The sequence below is a fragment of the Anguilla anguilla genome, chromosome 5 (assembly GCF_013347855.1).
Source record: "Anguilla anguilla isolate fAngAng1 chromosome 5, fAngAng1.pri, whole genome shotgun sequence".
Classification (NCBI taxonomy): domain Eukaryota; kingdom Metazoa; phylum Chordata; class Actinopteri; order Anguilliformes; family Anguillidae; genus Anguilla; species Anguilla anguilla.
Genome location: NC_049205.1, coordinates 5,074,592 through 5,102,480, shown reverse-complemented (window position 1 = coordinate 5,102,480; position 27,889 = coordinate 5,074,592). Strand labels below are relative to the sequence as shown.

At 45.8% G+C, this 27,889-nt stretch overlaps 2 protein-coding genes across 4 annotated transcripts in view; both read right to left on the bottom strand.

The window, feature by feature from the left end:
• Positions 1–697: 697 nt before the first annotated feature.
• si:dkey-21a6.5 (proprotein convertase subtilisin/kexin type 5) lies at positions 698–14,792 on the bottom strand. The gene is made up of 9 exons (XM_035416954.1): positions 14,329–14,792; positions 8,560–8,727; positions 6,922–7,060; positions 6,668–6,756; positions 5,080–5,143; positions 4,708–4,796; positions 3,147–3,259; positions 2,634–2,790; positions 698–984 (listed from the first exon to the last, which is right to left on the bottom strand). Exons 1-9 carry the CDS (start codon positions 14,429–14,431, stop codon positions 827–829), a joined length of 1,080 nt encoding a protein of 359 aa, XP_035272845.1. The 5' UTR covers positions 14,432–14,792; the 3' UTR covers positions 698–826.
• A 1,181-nt stretch (positions 14,793–15,973) lies between these two features.
• Positions 15,974–27,889, bottom strand: part of plk4 (polo-like kinase 4 (Drosophila)) — a 31,412-nt gene continuing 19,496 nt past the window's right edge. Inside the window, exons 1-16 of one of the 3 annotated variants that reach the window (XM_035418357.1) lie at positions 27,248–27,456; positions 25,879–25,974; positions 25,553–25,648; positions 24,846–24,960; positions 23,331–24,297; positions 22,614–22,702; positions 21,862–22,196; positions 21,463–21,567; positions 21,108–21,210; positions 20,679–20,828; positions 19,819–19,952; positions 19,511–19,605; positions 19,125–19,254; positions 18,172–18,312; positions 16,708–16,814; positions 15,974–16,590 (exon numbers count right to left, since the gene is read on the bottom strand). In XM_035418357.1, the coding sequence (XP_035274248.1) occupies positions 16,491–16,590; positions 16,708–16,814; positions 18,172–18,312; positions 19,125–19,254; positions 19,511–19,605; positions 19,819–19,952; positions 20,679–20,828; positions 21,108–21,210; positions 21,463–21,567; positions 21,862–22,196; positions 22,614–22,702; positions 23,331–24,297; positions 24,846–24,960; positions 25,553–25,648; positions 25,879–25,974; positions 27,248–27,277 (2,793 nt within the window). In that variant the 5' untranslated portion in view covers positions 27,278–27,456 and the 3' untranslated portion in view covers positions 15,974–16,490. Of the gene's footprint in view, positions 16,591–16,707; positions 16,815–18,171; positions 18,313–19,124; positions 19,255–19,510; positions 19,606–19,818; positions 19,953–20,678; positions 20,829–21,107; positions 21,211–21,462; positions 21,568–21,861; positions 22,197–22,613; positions 22,703–23,330; positions 24,298–24,845; positions 24,961–25,552; positions 25,649–25,878; positions 25,975–26,375; positions 26,505–27,247; positions 27,457–27,889 lie in introns of those variants that run through there. The other 2 variants (XM_035418356.1, XM_035418358.1) reach the window with 2 other exon arrangements.

Here is a 27,889-nt window from a genome sequence, read left to right as displayed (position 1 = left end):
GCATCGCAGCGAAGGGAGGGAGAGAACCAAAAAAAAAAAAAAAAAAAAACAGCGAGCGGATCTTGGGGGTCCTGTGTCCCAGAGGTTTGGAAGGGGCTCCAGAGAGTGTTCCGTGTTGTGTGTGTGTGTGTGTGTGTAGCGTGTGTGAGAGTGTGATTGAGAGGGTGTGAGTGTCTGTGTGTGTGTAGTGTTTGTGAGAGTGTATGTGTGTGTGAGAAGGTGTGTGTATGAGTGTGTGAGTGTGTGTGTGTAAGAGAGAGAGGTGTGTGTGTGTACAGTATGAGTGTGTGTGCATGAGTGTGTGTGTGTGAGTGTGTGTGTGTAAGAGAGAGAGAAGGTGTGTGTGTGTACAGTATGAGTGTGTGTGCATGAGTGTGTGTGTGTGAGTGTGTGTGTGTATGAGTGTGTGTGTAGTGTTTGTGAGAGTGTATGTGTGTGTGAGAAGGTGTGTGTATGAGTGTGTGAGTGTGTGTGTGTAAGAGAGAAAGAGAATGTGTGTGTGTGTACAGTATATGAGTGTGTGTGTGTGTGTAGTGTTTGTGAGAGTGTATGTGTGTGTGAGAAGGTGTGTGCATGAGTGTGTGTGTGTGTGTGTGTGTGTGTGTGTGTGTGAGTGTGTGTGTGTGTGTGTGTGTGTGTGTGTGAGTGTGTGTGTGTGTGTGTGTGTGTGTGTGTGAGTGTGTGTGTGTGTGTGTGTGTGTGTGTGTGTGTGTGAGTGTGTGTGTGTGTGTGTGTGTGTGTGTGTGTGTGAGTGTGTGTGTGTGTGTGTGTGTATGAGAGTAAACAGTTTGTCCAGCAGAGAGTCCAGTGGCACCGCGGCAGGGCGTTACCAGCCGGCGTAGACGGGCTCTGATTCGCCGGGCATGGCGTAGAAGCGGCTGGGGGGGCGGTCCTTCTGCAGCAGCGGCGCCCGCGACAGCGACAGCTCCCCGTCCGAGTCCCGCCTCCTCCGCAGCACCAGCAGCACCGCCATCAGCACCAGAACTGAGGAGGAAGAGCAGCACAGCGTTCAGCAGCAGCACCGAGGAGGAAGAGCAGCACAGCGTTCAGCACCAGAACTGAGGAGGAAGAGCAGCACAGCGTTCAGCACCAGCACTGAGGAGAAAGAGCAGCACAGCGTTCAGCACCAGCACTGAGGAGGAAGAGCAGCACAGCATTCAGCACCAGAACTGAGGAGGAAGAGCAGCACAATGTTCAGCGCCAGCACTGAGGAGGAAGAGCAGCACAACGTTCAGCACCAGCACTGAGGGGGAAGAGCAGCACAGAGTTCAGCACCAGAACTGAGGAGGAAGAGCAGCACAACGTTCAGCACCAGCACTGAGGAGGAAGAGCAGCACAGCGTTCAGCACCAGCACTGAGGAGGAAGAGCAGCACAACGTTCAGCACCAGCACTGAGGAGGAAGAGCAGCACAACGTTCAGCTCCAGACCTGAGGAGGAAGAGCAGCACAACGTTCAGCACCAGCACTGAGGAGGAAGAGCAGCACAGCGTTCAGCACCAGAACTGAGGAGGAAGAGCAGCACAACGTTCAGCACCAGCACTGAGGAGGAAGAGCAGCACAGCGTTCAGCACCAGCACTGAGGAAGACCCACACAGCGTTCAATAATACCACTGAGGAGGAAGACCCACACAGCGTTCAGTAATACCAAAGGGGGAGGGTAAACACTGCGTGTAACTCAACAAAACTGCTCGGGGTTCTATGACCAGACAGTGAACTTAACACAACAAACTGCTCAGGGCTATATGAGCTGACACAGTGCACTTAACACAGTGCACTTAACACAGCAAAGTGGAGGCAAAGTCTTTGTGACATTTATAAGCCCCAAGGGGACATTTGTACACACACAATAACAGTGTATATACTAGGGGGAAAGCCAAGGAACTAAGCATGTTAGATGGAAGAAATTGTGCAAAAATTTTGACACCCGTTAATTAGAATTAATTTCAGAACAGTGGAACAGTAATAATATTTAATCAGCAAAGCCTTTGTGGCCTATATCACATAAATGAGAAGCAGAAATAGGATGATGATTCTTAGCAGTAATTATGCTGTGAATGTGGGAGTATTGGTTTAACTCATTTTTCTATTCAATGCTTCTATTGGCCAATTTATCCCATTGGGAGACATCTTGTAACAGAATGCAAACGCCCTGCCATACATACGGTCTGTACAGCCGTCATAAGAACCGAATAAACGGCCTGTCTGTCAATGAACCGCCGGGGAAATATGCGAAGCGAATCGGGGCTGTGCTCGGACCGCGGGCGGCGGCGAGACGGAGAGAGAACGCGATCCCGTCGGGTCCTGATTTACGGTCACGTGACGCAGAGAACCGGCCGCCGCTGCAGCACATAACCGCCGTTTATTTATTCATTTATTTATTCATTCATTTATTTATTTCTACTGTTCGTTCACGAGAAGAGACACGAGTGGACGGTGTAAGGGAAGAGGGCGAATCCTGATCCTGAAGCAGTGAAGCACTTCTCTCTTATTTTACCAGTTTTGCGTAAGATTTATTCCTGGAGAGGTGCGATGTGTTTTTACATCCTCAGTGACCCCGCCCTTCAGTGATAAACACTTCCTCCCCCAATGACCTGTGACCTTTGACCCCTGACCCCGCCATATTGAGTACGTACTTCCCCCTGCGATGACCAGCAGGGCGATGGTGACGGGGGCCAGCTCACAGTTCTCCCCCGCCTTTCGGAAGAAGGTCTCCATGCAGTACCCCGGGGCGATGCTGCCCTCGGGACAGAAGGCATCGTTGGGGCACTGGATGGGGTTCACATCCGGACTCTGGGGCAGAAGAGAGGGGTACGGGGCTTTAAGGAACCCTGCCTGGAGCACCACTGAGCACAGATATACTATTTTTACTATAAACTATTTCAGACTATTTCTTTGAATACTTTCAAATGGCTGGAAAACGGGGATTTGGAATGTGCTACATCGCATCACAGAATGTGACTGTAAAATCAAGTTTATAACTGTGGTTTGTAAAACTGAAAATAGCAAGGTATAGTGGTAGTGTCCGGGAAATTGTGACATACTCGCAGTGCACTAATTGTCCTCAAGGCAATAATGATATCATAAGGGCTATTTATTGTGTTCAGGGGGCAATAGTCTTAGTGCTGGGGTAACAGGGGGGTACTCACGGGGCAGTAGTGATTCTCGGGGCAGATGTTGCAGGACTCCTGCCCCCAGCGGATCTGGTAGAAGCCGCTGGTGCAGATTTGGCACATGGTTTGGCGGGCGGCCTTGTGCATGCCTGTCAGAAGCAGAGGAGAAACAGCATCGCCATCCTCAGTATGGACCAATCAGATCAGCCCACTAACCACCACCCTCAGTATGGACCAATCAGATCAGCCCACTAACCACCACCCTCAGTATGGACCAATCAGATCAGCCCACTAACCCCCATCCTCAGTATGGACCAATCAGATCAGCCCACTAACCCCCGTCCTCAGTACGGCCCAATCAGATCAGCTGAATAACTGCTACCCTCATTACGTACCAATCAGATCAGCCTACTAACCACCATCCTCATTACGGCCCAATAAGATCAGCTCACTAACCCCCACCCTCAGTATGGACCAATCAGATCAGCCCACTAACCCCCACCCTCAGTACGGCCCAATCAGATCAGCGGAATAACTGCTACCCTCATTACGGACCAATCAGATCAGCCTACTAACCACCACCCTCAGTACGGCCCAATCAGATCAGCTGACTAACATCACATGCTACACAGCCATGCTACACAGAGAGCCCACTGTGGCCTAAATTAAACAAAATATTTCCGATAAGGGAACTTATTTAAGGAAGCGGTCCTTGCACCACCTCTCTAATGATAAACTTCCTGTTACCTCAGTAACACAAATACAAGAATCAGACGCAGAAAATAAGCGGCATTAAAGACAAAAGCCTCTTGTTTTAAAATGCTAAAGTCTTCACAGGCCCAGTGAGGGATGCATTGGACACACAGAGCAGCTGCTAACGCGCTAACGAGTAAACAGAGCTGAACTGAATGTCCAGAATGCAAAAACACGAACTCAAGTGGCACGGGACAAATATGACAGGCAAACCATGTGACCCCAGAGCCAATCAGAATGCTGGCCTGGGAAGCTTAAGACCCTGAATGCGTGTGCGTGCCACAGATCGGGAGGAGAGCGGGTTTTCACGCTTCGCCGCGGCCCGCTCAGCCGTGACGCGGTTTTCGAGCGCGATCTGGACACGGTGGTTTCGCGGCGCGTTTGGCGAGCGAGGACTTCGATTAAGAGAACGGGGAAGAAGAACAAAAACACAGCGGCCAGCTTCCCTCGAAAGCCCACTGATACGCAGACACACAGCGCTCCGACCAAAACCTCTCTTTCATCAGCAAAACGCCCTCCGTCCAAAGTACTCTGTGTACGGAATGCATCTCAGATTCAGTGGAAATGCCACTGATTAAATCAGCAAGGAGGGTGGGACTGGGAGCTATTCAATCTAAGCGCAAATCACTCTACCCTCACCGGAGAAAACCGGAAAAACTACACGTCCGCAGATGACAAAACGAACGTCCAACACAATTAAAATTTAAATTAACCAGAAACTCTTGCCCAAGATTAAATACACTCACTCCTGCTGACTGGTTTGTTTATTTAAATTTAAGGACGTTCGCTGTTGGACTGAATCAGCCACATGCCCCGCGGTGATCAGAGGGATGGGTTTGGTTACCTGGGCGACAGGGCGTGCACTCTTTGGAGGCGGCCTGCAGGGTCTCCGTGCCCACGGGGCAGAGCTGGCACATGGGACACCTGGAGGAACTGTAAGGGGGTAAGAGCAATTAATCTCCAAAAAGGGACCACACACACAACACCAATAAAATCTAATTCCTCACTCCACTGCCCCCTACAGCCCTGGGGTTTACAGTTCTTCTAACCCCCCCCCCCCCCCCCCCCCACCCCACTAACTCTCATGGTGTCCTACAGGGGGGGGGCTTTTAAACTTTTTCAGCTCCAATTACCCAGTTTGTACCCTGTTGGTTACACAGCCTCCCATTTAGTAGGCTTAAAAACACGTGCACACATCCTCATGTCTGTCACTCACTTGCAGAACGTTCCCTGTGGACACGGCTCACAGGAAGTGGCATTTGGCCCCAACGAGTAAAAGCCTGAGAAAACACACCAGCGATTAGTCACATTCAAACACTCATCCCCCTGACTACAAACACACCAGCGATTAGTCACATTCAAACACTCATCCCCCTGACTACAAACACACCAGGGATTAGTGACATTCAAACACTCATCCCCCTGACTACAAACACACCAGGGATTAGTGACATTCAAACACTCATCCCCCTGACTACAAACACACCAGGGATTAGTGACATTCAAACACTCATCCCCTAACTATAAATACACCAGCGATTATGAGCATGCAAGCACTCATACAAAAGATATGAAACAGATAGAACATAAAACAAATGTGGAAGAAAAAAAATTACAAATGTAGACATTAGATATAAATTTAGGAATATCGTGCTTGGTTTATGTGAGATTATTGGAATGACGCATTTAATGACTGACGTTTTCTCTTCAAGGTTTAGTCCCGGCCAGACTGATCGGAATGTGACACACCCAGCTGCATGTTAGCAGGGCGTGTAACGCAATCTAATGGAATGTAATAGTGTGAACAGTTTAAAATAATGTCAAATCATTTAAAAAGCTGAAAAAAAACTTTTGTTTTATATAACCACTGTACAAACTGATCTGAAAACGAACATGCAGAATACTGGTTATGACAAAAGCATCCTGGTTCGAATTCCAGTGTACAAACTGATCTGAAAATAAACATGCAGATGATCAAGTTCAAGGAGGGTCAATTGTCCTTTGGAAGCCATTTTTGCAGTATGTAACTATACAAGACAAGCACCCCCACAGCAAGAATGTCAACAAGCCAACTTCCACACAGAGAGAACTTTTTTTTTTTAAATTTCATTATTTGTACTGATTCTTTTCAGTCCAGTCTCTGATTGTGTCTACTAAACAGTGTGTAGGGGGCAGGGGGACTTTTGAAAGTTACAAAGTCTGAAAAGCATAGTCAGGGTGCTCAGTGTAATGATGGTTCTGACAGAGCTGTGGGGTCAGGGGTCACAATGCAATAACATCCCACACTTTTCAGGGCCTTGTGCAATTGAGTCATATGATAGAAAAATCATCAACTATTTTTTTTTTGTTTCCTCCCCAGTGTTGGGAAATTACCTATAATCATTCCATCTGTACTCAAATAAGGGGAAGAAGAGAACACTTTCTAAACCAGTCATTTTACAACAGCTCTTTTTTTTAAATTTTTTTTTTTTTTTACTGTTTTTCTACTATTTACCAGCTTGTAGACTTGTCTCCATATTCGCACAAATAGTGTGAAATTTAGCACAGTCCACTGTTTTACATGTAATGTGTCCTGCCTACAGTTCTGTATGTATGCGCAAGGAGGAAAATCCCTTTGGGGGTGATAAAACATCATTTTATCTTCTAACATCAGCACAGAATAGTCTAATCACTACACTCATGCCATGCAGATCATTTAGAATATCCAACCCACAGCCTGTTAGCCAGTGTGTAAATGCAGTACACAATGTGTCAGCCAGGGGGCAGTGTCCTATGGGCAGGGTACAGCGTGCAGGTGTGCGTACCTGCGGAGCAGTTTCTGCAGGTCTCTGACCCTGTGGTGTTAGCAAAGGATCCAGCTGGGCAGGACTGGCATGTACTGCTACCTGTAACACTGAGAGAGAGAGAGAGAGAGAGGATTTCATCAGCATTGTGTGTGTTTGTGTGCTTATGCTTGCGTGTGTGTGTGTGAGAGTGAGTGTGAGTGAGTGTGTGTTTGTGTGTGAGTGTATGTGTATATATTTGTTCATGCGTGAGCGTGTGTGCGTGTTATACTCACTTGCTGTAGGAGCCCTGTCGGCAGGGCAGGCAGTGCAGCTGGCCGCTGAGTGGCTGGTAGGATCCCCTCTCACAGGCCGGGCAGGCCTCGGGCTGCAGGCACAGGCCCGACTCCGGGCAGCACGAGCACAGCAGCGTTTCTGAGGGGAGGGGCAGGGGGTCACCGCTAAAGCGCTAAAACTCTACAGCCGTCACGCTAAAACGCTACAGCCATCGGGCTAAAACCATCGCGCTAAAGCCATCGGGCTAAAACGCTACAGCCATCGCGCTAAAGCCATCGCGCTAAAGCCATCATGCTAAAGCCATCGCGCTAAAGCGCTAAAGCCATCATGCTAAAGCCATCGCGCTAAAGCGCTAAAGCCATCATGCTAAAGCCATCGCGCTAAAGCGCTAAAGCCATCGCGCTAAAGCCATCGCGCTAAAGCGCTAAAGCCATCGCGCTAAAGCCATCGCGCTAAAGCCATCGCGCTAAAGCGCTAAAGCCATCGCGCTAAAGCCATCGGGCTAAAACTCTACAGCCATCGGGCTAAAACCATCACGCTAAAGCCATCATGCTAAAGCCATCGGGCTAAAGCCATCGGGCTAAAACTCTACAGCCATCGGGCTAAAACCATCACGCTAAAGCCATCATGCTAAAGCCATCGCGCTAAAGCCATCGGGCTAAAACCATCACGCTAAAGCCATCATGCTAAAGCCATCGCGCTAAAGCCATCGGGCTAAAACCATCACGCTAAAACCATCACGCTAAAACCATCACGCTAAAGCCATCATGCTAAAGCCATCGTGCTAACCGCCGCCGTCACCCGCGACAGCACAGAGGTAAGGTGGCACACAGACTCCACGCTCACATACAGAACATGAGCACAGCTCACTTTACAGATGAGAGCAGCCTTGTGCTTAAGAGCTATAAGAGTCATAGGAGTCATAAGGCTGTGGTTGTAACAGGGGTTGTTCTTTCCCGGGTTTCCCAGGGCGACAATTGACAACAGAAGACTGTTGTTCCTGTTCCAGTAGAGGTTTTCCTCGTTCTGCTTTCGAGATGATATGTGATGTAAACATGGGCGATCTGTCCACGTAACACACAATGAATGCAATATGGCCACTGATTTAAATAAATAAATAAATAAATAAATAAATAAATCTGCCAGCAATACTGGCATTATGGATGTGACATTTAGAAAGAAAACAAAATGACAAGGTAAACTTCACACTAAAAAACAAAACAAAACAATGATTGTATTTACAAAAAGGTTCCCAGATTTGTTCTTGTTCACACAAGGAGGAACACTGTCCTGCAGGACAACGACACTGAGTCTTCTAGTCGTCATTTGTGAAGGAAATTGGGAAGTGTTTTTAGGTGAAAAGGCTGAATTGTGGCATCTGAAACTAGTATATTAAATCACACTTTGTGTGGTTTTCAGCACCCAGAAAACCCACAAAATTTCCAGTTTAAGTTATAAAGAAACGTGTTTCACTTTGAGTGACACACACTCTCTCATGGACGAAGTTAAGCAGCTGCACCGGCGCTGTGGAAAGCTGAACCGCCGTCTTGATATCGATTAAGAGGCACAGGTTCCCACATTCAGCGTATCCATGGAAACACATTGGGGGGGGGGGAGGTGATGAGGGCGGGGCATACCGTTGTCATAGTAGGATCCTGGGGAGCACACCTCACAGGTAGACACGTTGAAGGCAGAGCAGGCGGAGACGGTGGGGGTGAGCGTGACGGGCGTGGTCATCGTCACATTCGCGTCCACCGTGGAGTTCGTCACGGCGGGGGCGAGCGTGGTCTGGCCAACCACCACACCTGAGAGAGCGAGGGAGAGAGAGAGAGAGGGAGAGAGAGAGAGAGAGAGAGAGAGAGAGAGGAGGGAAAATTCAGTGGAGTTACTTTTCTGTGCTATTGCCCCAGATTTGTTCATAGATTAATGGGGTCAATTCTAATTGGTCAATCATTAAACCAATAACAAAGATTAATGGGGTCAATTCTAATTGGTCAATCATTAAACCAATAACATTTGATTGTGACTTCTGGTCCTGAATTAACCGGGTTCGAATGTAACATTGCCTCACAGTGGACACACATCCATCTTAGCAGCCGAATAGGTTGTAACTATTGAAATATGCAGTAAAGCACTTAGAAAATAAATAAATAACCATGTTACAACTGAATGTTTATTCCTTCTCTAAACCAGACAAAAAAAAAAAAAAAAAAAACCTTAATTAAGTACTGGTCTGGTATGTAAGGAGGGTCTCTGGTGGGTGTGTTGAAGGTAGCACTGGTGGTGGCAGGTCATTGAGCTTATGATCAGAAAACCACTGCACTGAAAGAAACTCGTGTGTAAAAAGCACAGATACGAAGTCAGGTAATTTCACTTTCAAAGTGAAGCTCTTTCCGTCATTTCTGTAGGTCAACTCCTGGTGCGGTTCAGCCAGGGAAGAACCAGACTGTCAGCCATCAGGAACCCTCTCAGTGTTGACAGCTTGAGCGTGGGATCGTCCGGGATGCTCAGCAAAAACGAAAAATTTGAAATACAGTGGTAACGCGGTTTGCGTTTTGAGTGTGAAAGCAAAACTACTTCTCACAGTCACCATCCAAGCAAAAGGCAGAAGCCAGTAAACAAACAAACGCAGACATCTGTCTAGCCGCGCGAATGTGGATAAATCAACTGCTGCTGTCACAAGAGGGGAGGGGTCAGTGCGGTCATCATGAGTCCGGAGTCGCACACAAAGAACAACAGTCAGAAAGCAAAAAAAGAAAGAAAAAAAAAAGAGCTGGAACTAGCAAATGATCTCCCTCTGACTGTCTCAATGTAACCCGTTGTTTGCAGAAGACCACGCCCAAATAATCAGCTGAGCAACAGACATTCCACTGTCCTCATGTCCTGTATTCTCTCTCTCTCTCTCTCTCTCTCGTGCAGTCAACAACAACATGGCAGACAGCAGAAGAACGAATAAAAAGAACTGAACACGTTCATGTACAGCTTCTGAGACTCGCGTGCATTGCGTCAACAGGACAACACGGCTTCATGTAGCGACAGTAACTTCAGCTGAGTGTTCTCTTAAAACCAACCCTGTTTTAGCAAGGACAGGTGTTCGGCGACAGCCAGCCGTCTCCAGTTCCGCTTAATTGACGCTTTAACCGCAATCAAAATAAAATTTATACATATGCATGTCAGGGAACTTTTTTTTTTTTTTGTTGATCAAAGTTGTTTTTCTGTACTGCAAAGCTGATTATATGCCTGCGAACACCAGAGAGGCCTTCTCCCTCCACACTGGAGTGAGTCCAACAACACGCACACCTGACTGCAAGCTACAGAACAGGAAAGGTGGTTAAGAAGAGCAATCACGCAGAACAACAACCAAAAAAACAGACCGTTTGACCTCGAGTCACTGAAAATAAACCACTTATTCAGGGAGCTGGGTCAGCCTCAGCTGGTATGGAGGAAGCTGTCATTGGCACTGAAGCGTCCAAAATGGCATTTAAACAAGACCAGGTCAAAACCTAGTACATGGCTGGACCTCTCCGGCCAACCAATGGTGTAACTTCATAACTCGGCCGACCAATGGTGTAACTTCATCACTCAGTCAGTCACAGACATTTGCGTTTGTAGGTCCGGCCCCGCTGTTGTGGTCCAGCCAAAAATACAAATGGTCTTATAACTGGGTAAGGTTACTCAGGCAACGGTTGTAAGGGTTGTCTGGTAAGAGTTGGAAGTTGCTGGGAGGTTGACAGCACCATTTAACTGCAGAAACCATTACAGGAATGAAAGGACTTCCAAAAATGTTAGTTTTCAGGTGATTGCAAACCTTCTGTTTCAGAAGATGAAACTACCCAATATTACTAGGCCTATATAGAGCAAGCAAGACAGACTCATTGCTATTTTTATGGTTAGGGTTAGAGTTAGTGTAGTTTACTGTCGTGTAGTTTATGCAGCTGTCAGAAAACTAAAACTGCAGTAAATGGTCAGAACCGAAACCAGCCCAGCGGGACTGGAGTTGTGCACCCCTGTTCAGAGCAAAAAACACCCAGTGGAGAAATGCAATTACTCTCAAGTAGGTCATATGACCTTTAATAATTAGACTCTAAATGCCTCACTTGAATTCCTTCCCTTGCTTATACACTTGAAAACAGAGATTGTTGTGCTAATGTTCTTATCCTAAATCTGGACAATCTGTTTCGAGTAACTAGGCCAAAAAATCGTGGGTTGAGAAAACTGTATAAAGGAACTATCCACACTGTAAGAACTGGGTCTAGTTTTCACAGCAAATTTTCTTGAATTCCTATCAATGCAGTTAGTCAGTCACACATTTTAATTCAGCCGTGTGAGTTTCTCTGGAGATTGTTTTAAACTGCGGAGATGATGTGTTCAGGGCAAAATTATAACTAATTATCCCTGAAAAAGAAAAATAAATAAAAAAATAATAAATTAAGTAAACAGAAAAACTAGTCAATGATAAAAAATAGAAGAGTACAACATCACACTAAATCAGACTGCCGATGTTGAAACTACCTGGTTTTACGTTTGCAGCTGGAGAATTGTTCACTATTTTCACTTCACTATTTTTCATCCAAAATAAACACAAAAAAAGATAAACGACACCCAAAAAAATCCCCGTAACTATATTTGCGAAACTCTTCTGACAAGAGCCACAGAAAAAAAGTTGAACTTTGGACCAAGTTTTCTCAATTAGATTTTTAACCTCACTTAACAGGAAGTCACATCAAGTACATTTGCAAAAATTGTTTTATCAACAAAAACTCTGTGAAACCCTTGATGATCAAATGTTTTAATTATGCTTTTACAAAAGGAAGCTTATACACGGCCAGTCTTCTGTGGCAGGAAACATAGCATATATCATAGAAATTTAGCCAAGAAGAAATACCCTAACCATTTTGATGCCAATTCACAAAAACACATCTATAAATATTTATTACAGTTAAATAAATATGTCAGATAAATAACAAAAACTTATGATCGATGATACCGGCGAGTTTGAACATCACTGTGTTTGTTTATTGTCCCTGGCTAACAGCTAGCAAGGGCATCAAGTCTTCAAATAGTGTCCCTTCTTCCTCTCTCCCCCCTCTAAATGAAAGGTTCTTTATTCACAAGATGTCAGTATTAAGTCAATCAAGGTCGATGGCAAGAGGGTGTCACTGTATAAAAAAATTTTGTTGAGGAAAAGTAAAAGCTTCAAAGTTTCAGACATGCTGTCAAAGTTCATACGTCCCCTCAATAATTCTTCTATGAAATCTGCACTATATGTAATCGCCATGGTAACCTGACTGCCCCCCTGTTAAGTTAGATGGGCAAAAAGGATTTAGCACAGGGTGTTTCTGGGGGAAAAAAACAACTAATGTTTCTACTTTAACCATCTGCACGTGGATGGGTACACAACATAAAGGCGAAAAACAGGAAAAGGCCAACAGACAATTTCCTGTCGATTTATAATGAAATTACCCAGTCATAATAAAATCAAACTGGCCAGAGAAAGGGGTTTTTTATGAAATAGGCAACAGTGTATAGGCTGCTTATTTGTAGATGTGTCACCTCAAAGGAACTTTTGGGGGAAAAAACACTGTTCTGAAGCATCAGTGACACAAGTTCTCGTTTTCCCAGCAAGATGACGCATGAGAAATATTCTGAGAGATGAAAAATAGATTAATACAGAAATACAACGCGGCAGAGCGGAGTTAAAAATTGTAACTAATGAAAAAAAATTATAAGCAATAATTTTTTAAAAATTAAAAAAAATTCTTGCCCATTATGAGAAACTACCTTTGATGAAAGCTTTCATTGTATTTGGAATAGAACTTTTACCCAAAAACCTACCGATAGATAAATAGGCCAACACAGATGTAGAAAACTAAGATATTTCACCCATAAAATGAAGCAGACAAAACAAGGGGGTTTCTTCTGTACACAATACCAATTAAACAAGACAGGGGTGACACCTGCTAAATGCTGCAACGTAGAATAGCCACAGTAACTTAACCTAAACAGCAAAAACCAGCAAACGCTGTTTAAACAAAGATCAGAGATGATGATGATGATGATAATGATGATGAAATGCTACTGTTAACCTGTTAATTGCTGTTTACAGGCAGTTTGGCCAAACTTTACCATTAAATAAATATAGGCTACTTTCCAAGCTTACATCATGTGATAACATTTGATGAAAGGGTCACCATCTGGCAAAAATATAAACATATGAAGGAATCATCTCTGAGAATGTTATTAAAAACAATACAGGCATTTGTCACGGTAGGATAATCGGTTTGGATGCCTCGCACAGAATAACTCCATACGAGATTCTGAACCAGCAACCCCCTGTTGAAAATGATTTTGCATTACATTGTGTCATTCTTATTATTACCAACAAACAGCTCTTGGTGGCCTATGCTTAATGGTCTGCAGACGGACTGAACAAGAAGAAAATGAAAAGAAAAAAAAATCTGGTAATATTCCTACACGTAACACATAACAGCGTGCTTGCAGACCAGAATTCACGAGACTACATGTTGCGTTCCGCACAATTCACTCATTAAATTCAAGGTCTGTGTGTGAATTTATCTAAAAGAAATTTCACACAAACCTCCAAGACCCAGACCGCAGCCTAAATAGAATGAACGAACACGTGTTCTGGTCCAATCGGTCAAATCACAAGCGAACTTCCTTTTTTGTTTGTTTTCTTATCCTCCTTCTATTTATTCTTGTTTCACGCCTACAGACATTGCACATATGACTCAGAACGACCCTTTGCATTGTACGGTAACTCGTTACGGTTGACTGAGTCAATTTCATTTAGTGTGTTGTTTGTTGTTACTATGGCGTATGTTGTTGAAATATACTGTTAATTGAAAAAGTGAACTTCCTTACATTATAAATTAAATTTTTTTCTGGTCAATACCAAAGACAGTCCTATTCAGACGAACCACCATGCAGGCAAGCCCACACATTTATTCGCTTTATAACATCCAAACAGTCTATTCGGGAGACAAAAACAAACGTTCAATAATAGAAACCAGGGGTCCACTACCAACCAGATGCTTTTGGCAATCTGAAAAACGGATGCAATTCTTCCATCTTCGACAAACGTTTTCACCCTAACCTTAATGTTAATTAAGTGAATCATGTTTGAATTAGACGCCTCGCCTGCATCACGAGATCTTCCCTCAGGCAGAACGCAAGCCTTCAAGTAGCAGCTCAAGCTCGCATTTTCCTGAGTATTTGTATTAGTTACTTCCAGTTAATTTTTCCTCCCTAAGTTTCGCTAAACTCAATAGGTGCAAAAACAAACCAGTTACTGAATGTTAAAACGACTGCAGACGGTATTTAAACGAACACAAACTTTCATGTTTCAGCCTTGTTTCCGCGTATCTTTCAGCAGTTTGAGTGCTCACCTATAAAGCAAACGGCGGTAACCACGGCGAACGTCTCCAGATTTCGTCCCATGTTCCGCATATTTGTCCGATCACTGCGGATGAGGGAGAACACAGCCTTCATCAGTGTTCATCTCTCTGATTTCTCCGCGCTAGTGTCACGGCTGAACCACAGAGCAACTCCACATCGGTTCGTTTGTCATATGACATAAAAGGTATCATGTGATTCTACTTAGCTGGCGAACCAGTTGTTGGCTGAAAAGGGGGTTTGACCAGAGGTAAACGTTTTTAATAATGTATACCGCAATGTTTAGTTTCAATTTACATATTTCTGTAATGTGTTAACGTTACAACTCAAAATAAACTCGATAGTTTTATCTAAAAAGTTATAGTAGCGAGTTATATAAAATCGTATTGAGTGACTCCATTCGGCCGTATAAATCCATAGCTATGCCCAAATATCTTCGACTTGTTTATTATAATTTCTTCTTCTTCCTCTTTTTCAACACCTACTTCTTTACTATGCTGGAATAGGTTCGCACCAAGTAAAGGTGTATACCGCCATCTACTGTTAGGGAGAGATTATCGGAAAATTTCAGGAATAACTCCAATTGAAAAATCATAGCAGAACAGGATGTCTAAACCAGGGCTGCCCAACCCTGTTCCTGTAAATCTAACACCCGGTGGCATACCCGATTCTTCTAATTACTGTTTTAAGATTATCTAGCTGTTGAATGAGGTGTGCTTTGTCAGGGCTGGAGTGAAAACCGACAGGATGGTAGATCTCCAGGAACAGGGTTGGGCAGCCTTGGTCTAAGCTCCGCAGAGAAGTAGCAGAGTAGTTCTAGATTCCAAATTCTAACCAGTCATTTAGGTTCCAAACCTAAGCACATATCAGCAGTTAATGGTCAGACTTAATGCATCAGCTTTCGTACTGTACGTTCTGGCAACTCCTTGCTGCACAAAACCATTAAGTTCATACGCATACATTTTCACCAGAATTCTGCGTATATATGAGATTGGATTTATATTGCATCATATTTATGATGGACGTGCCACCTAGTTCCTCTTCTATACCAACGGAAATAAAGAGCAGGTATTTTAACCATCTGAAAATACTGAACAAAACATTTTGAATGTTTGGTGTTAAGAACATTATCTAATCAGCCAACAAAAGCTATTTTTGAGTTTAATTTTCCAAATCAACTTTCATTAATCTGTAGTTTCATTTAAGATGAAATATGCATCATTTTTAACATCAAATTTTTTTTGGTAAACAATATTAGATAAATATTGTCTAACCCCAAATGTCGATTGTAAAATTTGCATTATTGTGAACTGGGAAAAATATCTTGCCTACCTAATTCTACACAAACCAGTCTAATGACGTCATGTAAATTGTATACAAAATGTAATAGCTATACATTTATTATACTGTATTACTGTGTCAAGAGACAGTACCCAGACCATGGGTTTTTCAGTACTTTGAAGGTGAAAGTAGAGAATGTTAGAACTGAAGTTTTTATATTATGGTTCAACACTTTAATATTTTATATAGTTCTTTTAATAAACACTTGCGTGGCAACAATAGTAAGTGCCTCTCCATCGTCTGAGATTTCATTTAGACTGCTCAAGTAGGGGGGAAAAAAAAAATCAGAAGCTTGTGAACAGTAACAGACTCCATGTCCACCCAGCCCACAGTGCTTTTATTTAAAACTTTTTGTTCTGTTTTGTTTTGCATTAACAACAGCGTACATTTCATTGAGGCTACGGCATGAATGAGGACGATGACGCAAAATGTAAAGCTGCCTTCGGGGGAAGCTCTCCTGAGACACGTACAGGAGGCACAACACGAAAAAAAGTTAAAAATATATATTCTTTTACATTATTCTTTTACATTAAATTTCATTTTACAGGTATTTACACGCACAGCGTATCCAGAAGGGCCTGTTACTCTGGAATGGGGATAAGTGTGGTGAGTGCAGAAGGGTCTGTCGCTCTGGAATGGGGATAAGTGTGGTGAGTGCAGAAGGGTCTGTCGCTCTGGAATGGGGATAAGTGTGGTGAGTGCAGAAGGGTCTGTCGCTCTGGAATGGGGATAAGTTTGGAGAGTGGCATATTCACAGGTAACACAGGCCTGTCTGTAAGGCACCACAGGAGTGAGTGTGAGGACAGAGTGCTCGCTAGCGCCGCCCTGCAGGACTGGCCAACAGCCCCAGGATGGACGACAGGCAGTGCAGCTTCTCCTTCACGTGTTCCGGAAGTTTCTCGTTCTCTTTGTAACTGAAAGGAGGTAAAACAGAAAGGCACAGCTTGCATTGGAGTCTGAAAGAGCGGGAAAAACTCCTCACGCCGATACTGAACCGAATTTAAACATGGAGGCGGCATTGTTGGAGGTACCTGGTGGTGCGTCCGTCGGGTGACGTGTAAATAATGGAGGAAACTCCAGCCTGTACCACCAGCTGTGACCCGTCATTGAACTGCACCCAGACCTCCCCACTGGTCAGCTGTAGGACCCAGACAGAGCGCATCATCAGTCATCTCTCTCACACACACACACACACACACGCGCACGCACGCACACAGAGTTACACTATTATCAGCACAAATACAAGGTCAGTGCTGTAGGGCAGTTCACAGAAGTCTGCCTCTTATCAGACCCTCACAGGAAAACAGACTGTTTGCTGTGCTGACAGGGAGTCAGCAAGTGTGATGAAGAGACAGTGTTCAGGCGCAAAACACCCGACTGGATCAGCATTGTGTGAACTTCAGGTTCCCCATAATACAATGCAATCATGTTTTATATTGTTGGAAAGCTGATGTCATGGGGAACAAGTTGGTGTCTTTGGTGGTTGGGTGCTGACTAAAGATCTTGATACCTATGGGTCAGCACCCAGTCAAATACAAAGGTTAACCCGGTGTGATACGCTTACAGAGGTAGTGCAAGCAGGATCATTGATCTGTACTGTTTTGCCATGACTGTCTTTATTAGATGACTTTGTGTTTTTCTTTGACCTTTTTGTATATAAGGGGAAACGTGCAGTGGTTTGGGGAGACTCCTCAACACAATCTCCTCCTCCTAAAACACTCATTTGGAGTCAGACAACTGAAATGCATTAAATGAATCCCGTTCCAGTAGCACCGGGTAAGACTACACGCGTTCCTTCGCTGTTTGGTGTATCTGAGGGGCTTCTTACAGTGCTGTGTGTGAGTGACCTGTGCTGTGTCAGTATGTGTGTGTGAGTTGCCTGTGCTGTGTCTGTGCTCTGTGTGAGTTGAGATAGTACCTGTGCTGTGTCAGTGTGTGTCTGTGTGTGAGTTACCTGTGCTGTGTCAGTATGTGTGTGTGAGTTGCCTGTGCTGTGTCAGTGCTGTGTGTGAGTGACCTGTGCTGTGTCAGTATGTGTGTGTGAGTTGCCTGTGCTGTGTCTGTGCTCTGTGTGAGTTGAGATAGTACCTGTGCTGTGTCAGTGTGTGTCTGTGTGTGAGTTACCTGTGCTGTGTCAGTATGTGTGTGAGTTGCCTGTGCTGTGTCAGTGCTGTGTGTGAGTGACCTGTGCTGTGTCAGTATGTGTGTGTGAGTTGCCTGTGCTGTGTCTGTGCTCTGTGTGAGTTGAGATAGTACCTGTGCTGTGTCAGTGTGTGTCTGTGTGTGAGTTACCTGTGCTGTGTCAGTGTGTGTCTGTGTGTGAGTTACCTGTGCTGTGTCAGTGCTGTGTGTGAGTGACCTGTGCTGTGTCAGTATGTGTGTGTGAGTTGCCTGTGCTGTGTCAGTGCTGTGTGTGAGTGACCTGTGCTGTGTCAGTATGTGTGTGTGAGTTGCCTGTGCTGTGTCAGTGCTGTGTGTATGAGTTGAGCAGTTACCTGTGAGGCCCAGCCGATGTTGGGCACAAACACAGACTTGAGCACCTTGCCGGTGCTGGAGGCGTGCCCTTTCTGGGCAGACGGGGAGGTGTTCTTCATCAGGCTGGCAGTAGTGAAGTCCGACCCGTCGTAGGAAATCATCTGAGGAGAGAGACCAGCCGTGCTAATGTGTAACTGCAGCCTCCTTCTGTAGTCCAAGCAAAGCTTTCAGGTGATTAGGAAACGGCGGCTGGTTGTGCGTTTGTTGTGTTCCTCTTAAGGATTATGGGATTAGGCTACAGTGAGCAGATTTGCTGTGTGCTTCTGTGGGTGCTGAGGCTTTCCTTTCTGTTTGGTTGCTAACCTGTCTTGTTTTTGCAGGACTTGTTGTGGCCTGCATCCTCTACGGTGGCATGGATTTCATTTGCCTCGACTCACCTCTAGGTCTAGTGAACATTATGAAATGCACCTTCTGATCGTTGCGATGCATGAAAGCGTCCGCCAAATGGCTTAAATGTAATTTGCATTTCGACTGTGGTCAAAATCATAATGAAATCAGTGCTGTGATAGAGAAGGTAGACCTCTAAATCATGTTAAAAGCCTTTTATGTGACACTAACAGACTGTCTGAGGGTCATCTTACGGAGATCTTAATGTGAGGGTGGGGCACTTAACGTGAGGGGTCACTTTACTGTGGGGCTACATTTCCATTTAAATTAAAACTGTCTGGCAAACACTCTTATCCAGAGCAGCTTACAGGAGTGCGCTGAAGTTTCAGTGTGATAGAGAAGCTTCACGTCCACGTATTTAGCAAGTTCAAAAATCTAATACAATCTACCATCCACACAATGAGCACTAAGTTTACATTTTTTTACAAGGGCGAGTAAGAGTTCGGAAGGTCTCAGTTTTCAGACGGTAAGTACAGGGTAGGTAAGTGTATAAGTGGGGGTATTTAGTGTGAGGAGGTGCTCTTACCGAGGGAGTGATGTGGGGGGACTGGGTAGGGGGGGAAGAGCAGACCTGCTCTACATCAGAAACGGCGGGAGGTCTCCACCCCGGTGCGTTCTGGGAAGACGGGCTGGGGGAGTCAGCCTTGGGCGGCCTCCTAAGGGAGCAGAATTGGGTTCGAGCGTGATTCACACACAGAGCTTTCCACACACTGAGCCACAATTAACCCTTTAAGGTGTGAGATCACAAACATGCGATTAGAATGTTCGTAACGGAACATTCTAATGCTGATGTCACAATCACTGCTGGTAACTGAAAGCAGTGGAGGTCTAGAACACTGACTGAGAATGGGCTGTTATAAGAGCGGTCTTGCTGCAGGCACCCAGCCCAGCGCTTGCTTCGGGCCGTCTCACCTGCCGATGGTGATGGGGAAGAACGGCGTGGAGGAGCCCGTCCGCTGCTCCTCTGAGGCGATGGCGGCTTCGATGGCCAGACACATGTGGTGGCCCTGGAGAACGACGACAACAACGTTCACTTACACGCACTGCAGCGGTGCCTCTCTAAGCCCACTTCATAAGGCTGAGGGGCTTTCAGAATAAGCCCCCCCCCCCGCCCCCATGTTCTACGTTGTAATGGTACAGTCCGGAAGGCTTACCTCATCTGTGAGCTCCATGTACCCCCCTGTGTTTTGTATTGTAATGGTACAGTCTGGGAGGATTACCTCATCGGTGAGCTCCATGTAGGCCCTGCTGGTGGGGCTGAGGCCGTTTAGCCCCACCTCCCCCTTCACTGTGTAGGACTTCCCTGAGCTCTCCACCACGCGCACCAGCTCCGCCGTCCTGTGAGTCTTCGCACCTGGAGCAGAGGAACCGGCGATACCGTCATAACATGGCCTATCATCCAATGAGGGCTGCCGTTAGCCTAATTAACGCGTGTCCATTTCAGTTTAACCAATCACAAAACACACCGTGTCTGTACAGACATCAAAATGCTACCAGCCAATCATCCACTGAGTTAAACAGTGACAGATTCCACATTTCTTCCAGTCTGAAGTGTACTGGATTCAGTTCGGTGCACAATGTTCCACCTTGCAGAAAACTGCAGAGGCTCCGTTCCAGTAAACACTTCAGGCCGGAACACATCGTTGGTAAATGTTTTAAAACTGTGTGAATAAAAACCATAAATCACACAAGTGCTGCATTATGCACAGATCCTGCAGAAACACCCCTAAGCCTGCCGGCAGCACCACCACACTTCTGTCAACATCATCCGCTCATTCCCCTCCTCACACGAGGGGTGAAGTTTAAAGGCAAATATTCAAACAAGCCAGTACTGTACACTGCCACTGGAGAGACCTGTACCTGAACAACACTAAATCTTTTGCATTTAGACTAGAGGCTTTTTCACGTTAGCCCAGTGCCGGGAACATTAAGCGGCCATTTTGAGCAGCTGAATAACATGCAGCACATTGGTCTGCTGACCAATGTAGTGTAACAGGCAGCCATTTTGAGCAGTTGATGAGTACCATGCAGTACGTTAAGCTGCAGACTTCGCTATGTGGAGTTGTGCAGCAGTGCTCACCGTCGTAGAAAGACACCTCCAGGTCAGCGTTGGGCGAGTTCTCCATCAGAACACACTTGCCATGCTTTGTGTAAAGCGTAACTTTTGGGGTCTTCGATTTAACCAGCTGCACAAACTTCGAGGCATAATGGTACTTCTTCCAGTACTTCTCTGCAGGGAACGAGACAGATACAAATGTAGTGAGTCATTGTGATTGGTGCTGGTGTGCAAAGCACTCATTGTGATTGGTCGGTATCTGGTAAAGCAGTCATTGTGACTGGTGAGTACTTGAAAGTGCTCATTGTAATTAGTGTGTACCTGATAAAGTGTGCATTATGATTAGTGTGCACCTGCTAAAGCGCTCATTGTGATTGGTGTGTGCCCGGGAAAGCGCTCATTGTGATTGGTGTTGCCATGCAACGTGCTCCTTGCGGTTGCCGTTGGCGTTACCTGGCAAATCCTCACGACTGCAGATGAAGAGGTCTTCAGGAGGGGTGGGGGGGCGGTCCTGCAGGGGGAAGCCCATGCCCTCATTCGGCTGATAGATGGTGACCTGCAAACAGAGGAAAATCACAATCCACAAATGAACGACCCGGAATAACGTGGAAAAGTTTTAAAAAGACAGAATGAAGTGATAATGCACTGAAATCACACGCAGAAATCTCTGAAATGACACTGAGAGAAATGATCTCTGAAATGACACAGAGTGAAATGATCTCTGAAATGACACTGAGTGAAATGATCTCTGAAATGACACGGAGTGAAATGAAAAGCGTGGAAATGGAGCGGCTGTCGGTGCACTCACCGCTGACCCATCGCACGATATCCGGAGCACCTCTCTGACCCGCTCCTGAGACCCGTGGCCCTTCAGCATCTCCATGCACACCTCCCCCGTCTCCAGAATGCTCACCTGGAGACATACAGCACAGGCTCAGAGAAATGCATGACAGGTAAGGCTACGGTGGAAGGCATATGGTGCTTTACGTCTATGGTTCATACGGTGCTCTATATCAATGGTGCATATGGTGGTTTATGTCTATGGTGCATACGGTGCTTTATATCTATGGTGCATACGGTGCTTTATATCTATGATGCATATAGTGCTTTACATCTATGGTGCATACTGTGTGTCATATCTATGGAGCATATGGTGCTTTATATCTATGGTGCATGCTGTGCTTTATGTTCTAAAAGGCATTCTCACCACAGCGTTTTTGGTCTTCTGTCTGATGGGCTTCAGGCGGACGGCACACAGGGCGGGGAGCGTGTTCTTGTAGGGCCGTTTCTCTGGGGCGCCCCGCGGCTGGTCTTTAGAGGAGGGGAGGCCGCGTTCAGGGAAAGGGGCGTGGCTCTCGATGGCTCCTCCCGCATTCTCCTTGTAGGCCCTGGAGATGGTCTGGGGGACGCTGTGGGCGGGGTTCCCACCCCCGCTCCTCTGGTTGTCACCCCAAGAGTTATGCGCTACCAAGGGCTCCCGGCCGCCATGGAAACTGCCACTGTTGCTATGGGCGCTCGTGTCTGTGGGTCCTCTGGTTGGTCCTGACAGGTATGAGCATTGTTAGAATCAGAATGTTAGAATCAAAGCCTAGTTACAATCAGAACGCTATAATCAAAGCCTAGTTACAATCAGAACGCTGTAATCAATGTCTGGTTACAATCAGAATGCTACAATCAAAGCCTAGTCACAATCAGAATGCTATAAACAGAACCTTGTTATAATCAGTGCCTTGCTACAATCAGAATGTCCTAATCAGTGCCGGCTGCAATCAGAACATGAGAAACTCATCAGAGTCAGAGAAGAAATTCTCCATGAAAACACCTTAACCCCCCTGCAGTTCTAAACCCAACACCACAACCCAAAAACAGGGCTCAAAGGCTGGGTCTGCCACACCAAATAAAACTTTCACGTGGCCAGGTTTACCAAATGCCGTGGACATTAAAGAAAGAAAAGAGCACCTTCTTTACTAAACCAGCGTGAGACTCCCTCCGGCTCTGTCTGCTTGCTGAACTGCAGGGACGGGTGAGAGGGGCGGAAGGATCCGGAGCTAAAGACAGAGAGACCAAACGCTGAGTTTTACAAAACCACACCTCACTTTCTTTCCAGTGCTGCTTCTCACATCTACCGCACCCCATATTTCAGTCACAATGCAAAACTGCACTTTTAGCATAAAGAAAGGAGATGTCAGAGAAGAACCAAACAAAATGCAGCGGTTTACAACTGAAGGACAGAACAGAGGGTCCAGGGTTTGACTGCCAGGTGGTATAGTGTTGTTAAGCCCTTGAGAAAAGTGTCTGAGCATGACTGTCCCTGTAAGAGCCAGCCACATTACACAGCTGGTGCAAATCAGAAGCCATGTAAAACCACACCGCTGATGAGACGTTACTAAAAGAATCATTACATTTATTTGGCAGACGCTTTTATCCAAAGCGACGTGCAGTAAGTGCGTACCGAAGGTCACTGGAACAACTACAGAACAGAGGTCCGATAAGACACTTAATGAGAACTGTATCAGTTATTTATAGCCATGAACATCAGGTCTAGTTCACGCAGTAAGCATAGGCTGAGTCAGTGAAGTTACGGCAGGTCACACTGGAAGTGAGGCATGATTACAGGGGACATGATGAAGAGCCACAGCATTGAGAGGATGAGGAGTCATCAGCACGTTGTCTTACTGTGCGGTTTTGGTGCGTGGGGGGGAACCCTGGTCCCGCGCGGGGTCTGTGTAGCTGGGGGCCGGGAGAAAGGCCTGCCTCCCCGAATCAGCCAGCACCTCCACAGAGCGGCACCTCTCCATCGCCCCCTGCAGGACGTCCTGCGACATCACGCCCGAGGAGTTGGGCGAGACAGAGGAGTGGGCCTTCCTCAGGTATCGGGAGCGGGGCCTCTCCTCGTCCGCCCCCCTCTGGGACGCCCTCCCGCGGCCCCCCCTGGGCAGGCTGTTGGTGCGGGGCCAGCGCTCCCCCCCGCCCTCGCACCCCGAGTCGCAGGGCCGCCGGGGTTCGGCCGGGACGGGGGCCAGGCGGTTGGGCAGGGTGGGCCCCACCACGTGCCGGGCCCTCTGGTAGAGCCGGCTGCCCCCGCTGCTGGAGGCCGTGGCGATGGTGGCGATGCCGCTGTCCATGGAGCCCTCCGACGCGGCCGACGCCGGCCCGTCCCGGGCCCCGCCCCCGCCGCGGTTGGTCATGAAGGGGTGGTCGAGCACGGCGGCCAGGCTGGGCCGGTCGGCGGGGTTGCGGCGCAGCAGCTGGTGGATGAGGTCCTGGGCGTGGCGGGACGCGTGCGCGGGCATATCGTACTCGCCCAGCACCACGCGGCTGAGCGTGTTCTTCACCGTGTCCGTGTCAAAGGGCGGCCGGCCCGTCAGGAAGGCGTAGAACATGCAGCCCAGCGCCCACACGTCCGACTCCAGGCCGTGGGCGCTGTGCGTGGCCACCTCGGGCGAGATGTAGTTGGGCGTGCCGCACATGGTGAAGTGCTTCTCGCTGGGCAGCTTCAGCTGGGTGGCCAGGCCGAAGTCGGCGATCTTCACGTTCATGCTGCTGGTGAGCAGCAGGTTGGACAGCGTCAGGTCCCGGTGCATGATGCCGTGCGTGTGCAGGTACAGCATGCCCTTCACTATCTGGTGCATGAAGTGGCGTGCTGGCAAGACCCAAAACACAGAATAACGTTACAAAAACAGAGGTCACCACGCATCGGCATGTCAAAAAGCCAGTCCGGTTCTTCTCAGGTAAAGGACAATATAAGACTGCAGAAGGAAAAAGTCTAGAGCACACAGATGCAAAACAAGCCCTTTAATGGTACAAAATAAAACGCATTTCGACACTACTGTGTCTACATCAGAGTCATATAAAAAGCATTTTATGTTGCACCATTAAAGGGCTCATTCTGCATCCCTGTGCTCCAGTTATTTCCTTTTGTAAACAGAAAAAAGTTACTCAGTCACCACAACACAAAGCACCGTTTCCATAGGAACACATCAACACTGAAGCTATCATCACAGTACATGAACTCCAGCTGACATGCAGCAATAAGACTGATCACATATTAGAAGAACAATAAAGCTAGGCTCCCCCATTACAACACATCAGTAATTACTACCCTATAACACACAGAGCTGTGACTCCCGACTATAACACATGAATAACAGCTCCCCTGATAGACACACTGACAGGTCATACGGTGCATACCTTCGTCCTCTGAGAAGGGCTTCTTCCTGTCCTTCAGGTACCGGCTCATCTCCCCATTGTGACACATCTCCAGGACCAGGTACACGTAGTTACTGTCCTCAAAGTAGTTATACAGCTAGGAGAGAAGAGCACTCATAAACAACCAATCTCCCATCTTTGATTTACACTCAGGAAACTAGAGGGGGAAAGGATAAATCTCCATCTACTAACAAACTAAATAGCATACTTTAAGATAAATGTTTCCCTATTTTTTAAGACAATCATACCAACATATAATGTCAGAAAGGTTTTACAGTGATATCCATGTCATAAGTGAATTGTAAAGCTTGGATTTTTAGAAATTCATAACAGGTTTCTTGTGAACATTAACCATATTTCACATATTGAAAGTATTATTATTACTTCTCTCAGGCACCCATTATGCTTTGACTGTTCATTTCCATCCATGTAATCCACATGTCATGACTTGGTGTGACTCACCATCTCTTATATGCCAGGGCTCTACAGTGCTTCAAGTTCAGGAGCGTTTGCTCTTGAGAATTGATGTGTGCCAACTGGAAAAACAGTTTATGAGCACATCCACTAACTGGGATGCATCAGCGTGCTCCTAAATGTTTTCAACTTAAGAGGACAAGAGGACGTGTGCTCCTTGGGGAAAAAATGTTGGCACCGAGCCCTCAAGCACAAGCCCGGCCTCTCACACTCACCTCCAATATCGACGGGTGCTTCAGGCGACACTGGATCTCCACCTCGTTACTGACCCGCTGGACCATGCCGGCCTTGTGCATCGCCTTCTTATCGATCTGCAGGCGAACAACTTTACCAGTCAGTGCACAGGTACAGCCTCCTTCACAACTGTCAGAAAGGAGACCCTACGCCTTGATTAAACTATTACAACGGTACCACTTCTGACATCCTTTTTTTTTTTTTAAATAAGGGTTTGATTCATAAACAAGAGAAGTGTAAAAGGCAACGTTATCTACAGAACTTGCAGTAACAGTACGCAAAACAGGATGTAGTGCAGGAGGCTTACCATTTTGATTGCCACCTCCAACCCCGTGTTGGTAGATTTCGCTCTATACACACATGCAAATGAGCCTCTTCCGAGCAAGGTAAGAACCTTGAAATCCTGCAAGAGAAATATTGGTGTAACAAATACAGACACTCTAAAAACAGATGTGTTATTTTTAACACATAATGTGTCTTTTTTTTTTTTTTTTAAACATACCTCCATGTCAAGTCAAGGACAATACATTTTGTTACTTTCAACACACCATGGTTTCCTTTGTAACACATACATTGTATATTCGTAACACAAAAATAGCATTTTGACACAAAATGTGTTGAAACGAACACAAAAGTAGTAATACCAAAAGTGTGTTGGATATAACACATCCTACATCCTTGAGTGAAGCTTCCACCCAACCTAATGCAACATCACCAAAATTCCTCGAAGTATGCAACTGGTAAAACGGCCGGATACTATTTACATCGTCATAACTTCGTCAAAGAGATTTGCATTAACGTTACCTCGATCCTGAGTTGCTGCGTTTCAGCAAATACTTTATCACCATCGTCTGCTATTTTGCATTTGCTCCTCAGATTTTTTAAAAAGTAATGAAGAACTCGCCCGACCATTTTAAAGCTATCTTGTCTCTGCTATGCACTTTCTGCTGATAAACCAAGTCAGTTACAAAGACAAAGCTGTTGTCATCTGATCCTGTCAGGTAATTTTGCGGGTTCTTTCCCGCTGTCAGAACGTTCACCGACGCCGGTCCCTGGCAACTAGGCAGCTATATTCGTCTCCTAGCAACAGAAATGAGAATCAAGCCCGCTTGATGTGTGATGGACAGCTGGTGGGCTAATGTTTGCCAATTTTTTGGGATTTCGCTAGTTATTTCGTTAAATGACAAAAACATCACCTTGTTCATTTTCTCGCATAATAATCGTCGGCCAGCTAATGTAACGTTGTCGAATGTAAGAAAACCCATATTGCAGTGTAACGTTAAATGTACTGTTGTAATTTAACATGCTGACTAGGCAGCTAACGATGCTATTCGTCGAGTAGTGTTTTGGTGCGAATCCGTTACAAGAGTGTATGTCAGTTCTTTCCAGTTTGGTTGGCATCATGGATGCCCCCCAGAGAGTTCGCAGGACCATCTGTGCTGTTTCCATGCGAAGTTAGCTAACATTACCCATTATATTGCGCTTGGCAACTTCGAGCTCGCAAACACGTTTTGGTATGTGTTGTAATAACAACAGGTATATATCGAGCACAACTATCATGTTTGCTCACTGTCGCTAATTTAGCAAGCCAATTTACATTGCATTCTATTTTGGTAAGTTAAAGTTATCAAGTAGTCTAGCTACCTAGCTGGCTAAGTTAGCCTGCGTTAACTTACCTCGATTTTATTGCCGATTGAAGTACTCATTTTTCTTGTTTGAGTTGGAAATCCAATGAACAAATAAACGTATTATATTTATTTCAGCTGTAAGAGTCTCTTACAACTCGCAAATAACCTTTGAAACGTCATTTGTTGTTGTGTTTTTATTCCCCTCCAACATTTTTGCTTTTCCTCCATTTTGAAAGTATCCGCCCGTTACTCTCGAAGCAACGTCACCGACGTCATTTGGAAATTGACCAATCTCTAAGCTTCATAATATAATGACGTCATAGAACTTTGAGCAGTGGGGCGTGCTCTGAGCACGTCTGTTGTTTAAATCTTATATTTTTAAAACCAAGAACTACAAAGTAGAATTTTGGACCAAACTAGCCTAATAGCTTGTTGAAATCTAATTTAAGTGGGAAAAGACGTAAGTTTCTTTCATAGAGCTGATTTAATTTCAGATAGGTAAACAGATTTTCTATTCCATAATTCGTGATCGTAGCCTAGTATATTCTATTTGCGGAGAAGATTCTGTTCGTTATTATTTAATGATTGCAACGGAGCAACTCTAAACCATTGACCAATTTTAGCGTCCTTCTGCATATACTTCTTAAATTGTAACTACCAACTCCATTGTCAGACTATACAGTTATTTGG

Coding starts and splice junctions, on each gene's coding strand:
- si:dkey-21a6.5 (XM_035416954.1), bottom strand. CDS start 14,431: ATGAAGGCTGTGTTCTCCCTCATCCGCAGTGATCGGACAAATATGCGG. Junction 8,728..14,328: donor TACCGCCGTTTGCTTTATAG/GTGAGCACTCAA, acceptor TCGCTCTCTCAG/GTGTGGTGGTTGGCCAGACC. Junction 2,791..3,146: donor CCGAGAATCACTACTGCCCC/GTGAGTACCCCC, acceptor CTTCTGCCCCAG/AGTCCGGATGTGAACCCCAT.